This window comes from Bipolaris zeicola, assembly GCF_000523435.1.
Source record: "Bipolaris zeicola 26-R-13 unplaced genomic scaffold scaffold_736, whole genome shotgun sequence".
NCBI lineage: Eukaryota > Fungi > Ascomycota > Dothideomycetes > Pleosporales > Pleosporaceae > Bipolaris > Bipolaris zeicola.
Genome location: NW_006912785.1, coordinates 1 through 1122, shown reverse-complemented (window position 1 = coordinate 1122; position 1122 = coordinate 1). Strand labels below are relative to the sequence as shown.

Genomic DNA, 1122 nt, shown 5'->3' with positions numbered 1-1122 from the left:
TGATTTAGGCCTATACTTAAGTAGCGTGTCCTCCTGCAGGCCTTGCTGCTTTACTACTTCTTTTGTTGCCCGCGCCAGCTCTTCTGCGTCAAACCGGCCCTGCACCTGGCCCTTAACCGTCATTCGGTGTCGTGTCTTGCAGAACACATGTTCAAAGAGCGGAAGCATGCGGTGATGCAGTCGCTCGCGCTCATCTTCAGCCGGCCCAGCATAACAGCGATTAGGCTAAAGTTCAATCGTCAGCACTCTTCCTATATCCTGATAACCTAGTGGCTATTAACCCGCCTGTGCTCGTCCCGCCAATCATATCAAAGTAGTCGCACGGCTTTGAAGGCACGTTGGAGTCTACAGCCTCCATCAGCTGCTCGAGGATCATTAGGACGGATAAGCCGCGCACGCTGCCGAGTATGGTGTATGCGCGTCAAGTGGCAGAAGGTAGACGAGAGACGGGGGAATACTGAGATGGAGGAGTAGGACAGGACATGATGTCTATTCTACATGTTGGCGGTCGCCTCGAGTGGGCATTGCGGCGCAGTGTTTCTGCCCCCCAGCGTATGCGGCTAAGGCGTGCATCTCCGCTGCCAGCATGCACGATTGATAGAGGAGCGTAGACAAGGCGAAACGGCAGGTGGACGCCGGGTTTGATGGCTGCATGTCGCTTCTCTCTTTACCCCTGGCCATATTTATATACGGCCTCGCGAGCGTTGTTTACCTGCGTCATGCTGGCCTGCCTGCAGATGCATCTTAGAAAGGATAGACGTAGATCGAGATGCCACGCGCCAGATTCACCTACAAATGTCCGATATTACAGAATCTGATGGATATGACCGCAGTGCTATATATATACTATACGTAATATCAATGCTCATATGCTGAAGTTTCGATGTTCTTCCGTTCGTACGGCGCAAGACGTAATACTCTTTGCCGCTTCTGTGTGCGTCCTCGCCATGGCACCTAGACTTGCAGCATCGTAGCACGATATGATCAGAGACATGATCTCTAGTCAGTCCCTTAAAGCGATAGGTATGGCGGCTGTAGCTGGTTGCAGCGACCGCACAACCGTAACGAGAGCTGGGGCGATTAAGGAAAGGCCAATACTAAGCGAGACAAGAGTGAGGGTGA

At 52.5% G+C, this 1122-nt stretch overlaps 1 protein-coding gene across 1 annotated transcript; it reads right to left on the bottom strand.

Moving 5' to 3' along the window:
* Nucleotides 1–232: 232 nt before the first annotated feature.
* Nucleotides 233–403, bottom strand: COCCADRAFT_113773 (uncharacterized protein; the record flags this gene model as incomplete). The annotated part of the gene is made up of 1 exon (XM_007720865.1): nt 233–403. A coding segment is annotated over one exon (171 nt), but the record flags the coding sequence as incomplete, so codon positions are not given.
* Nucleotides 404–1122: the final 719 nt, after the last annotated feature.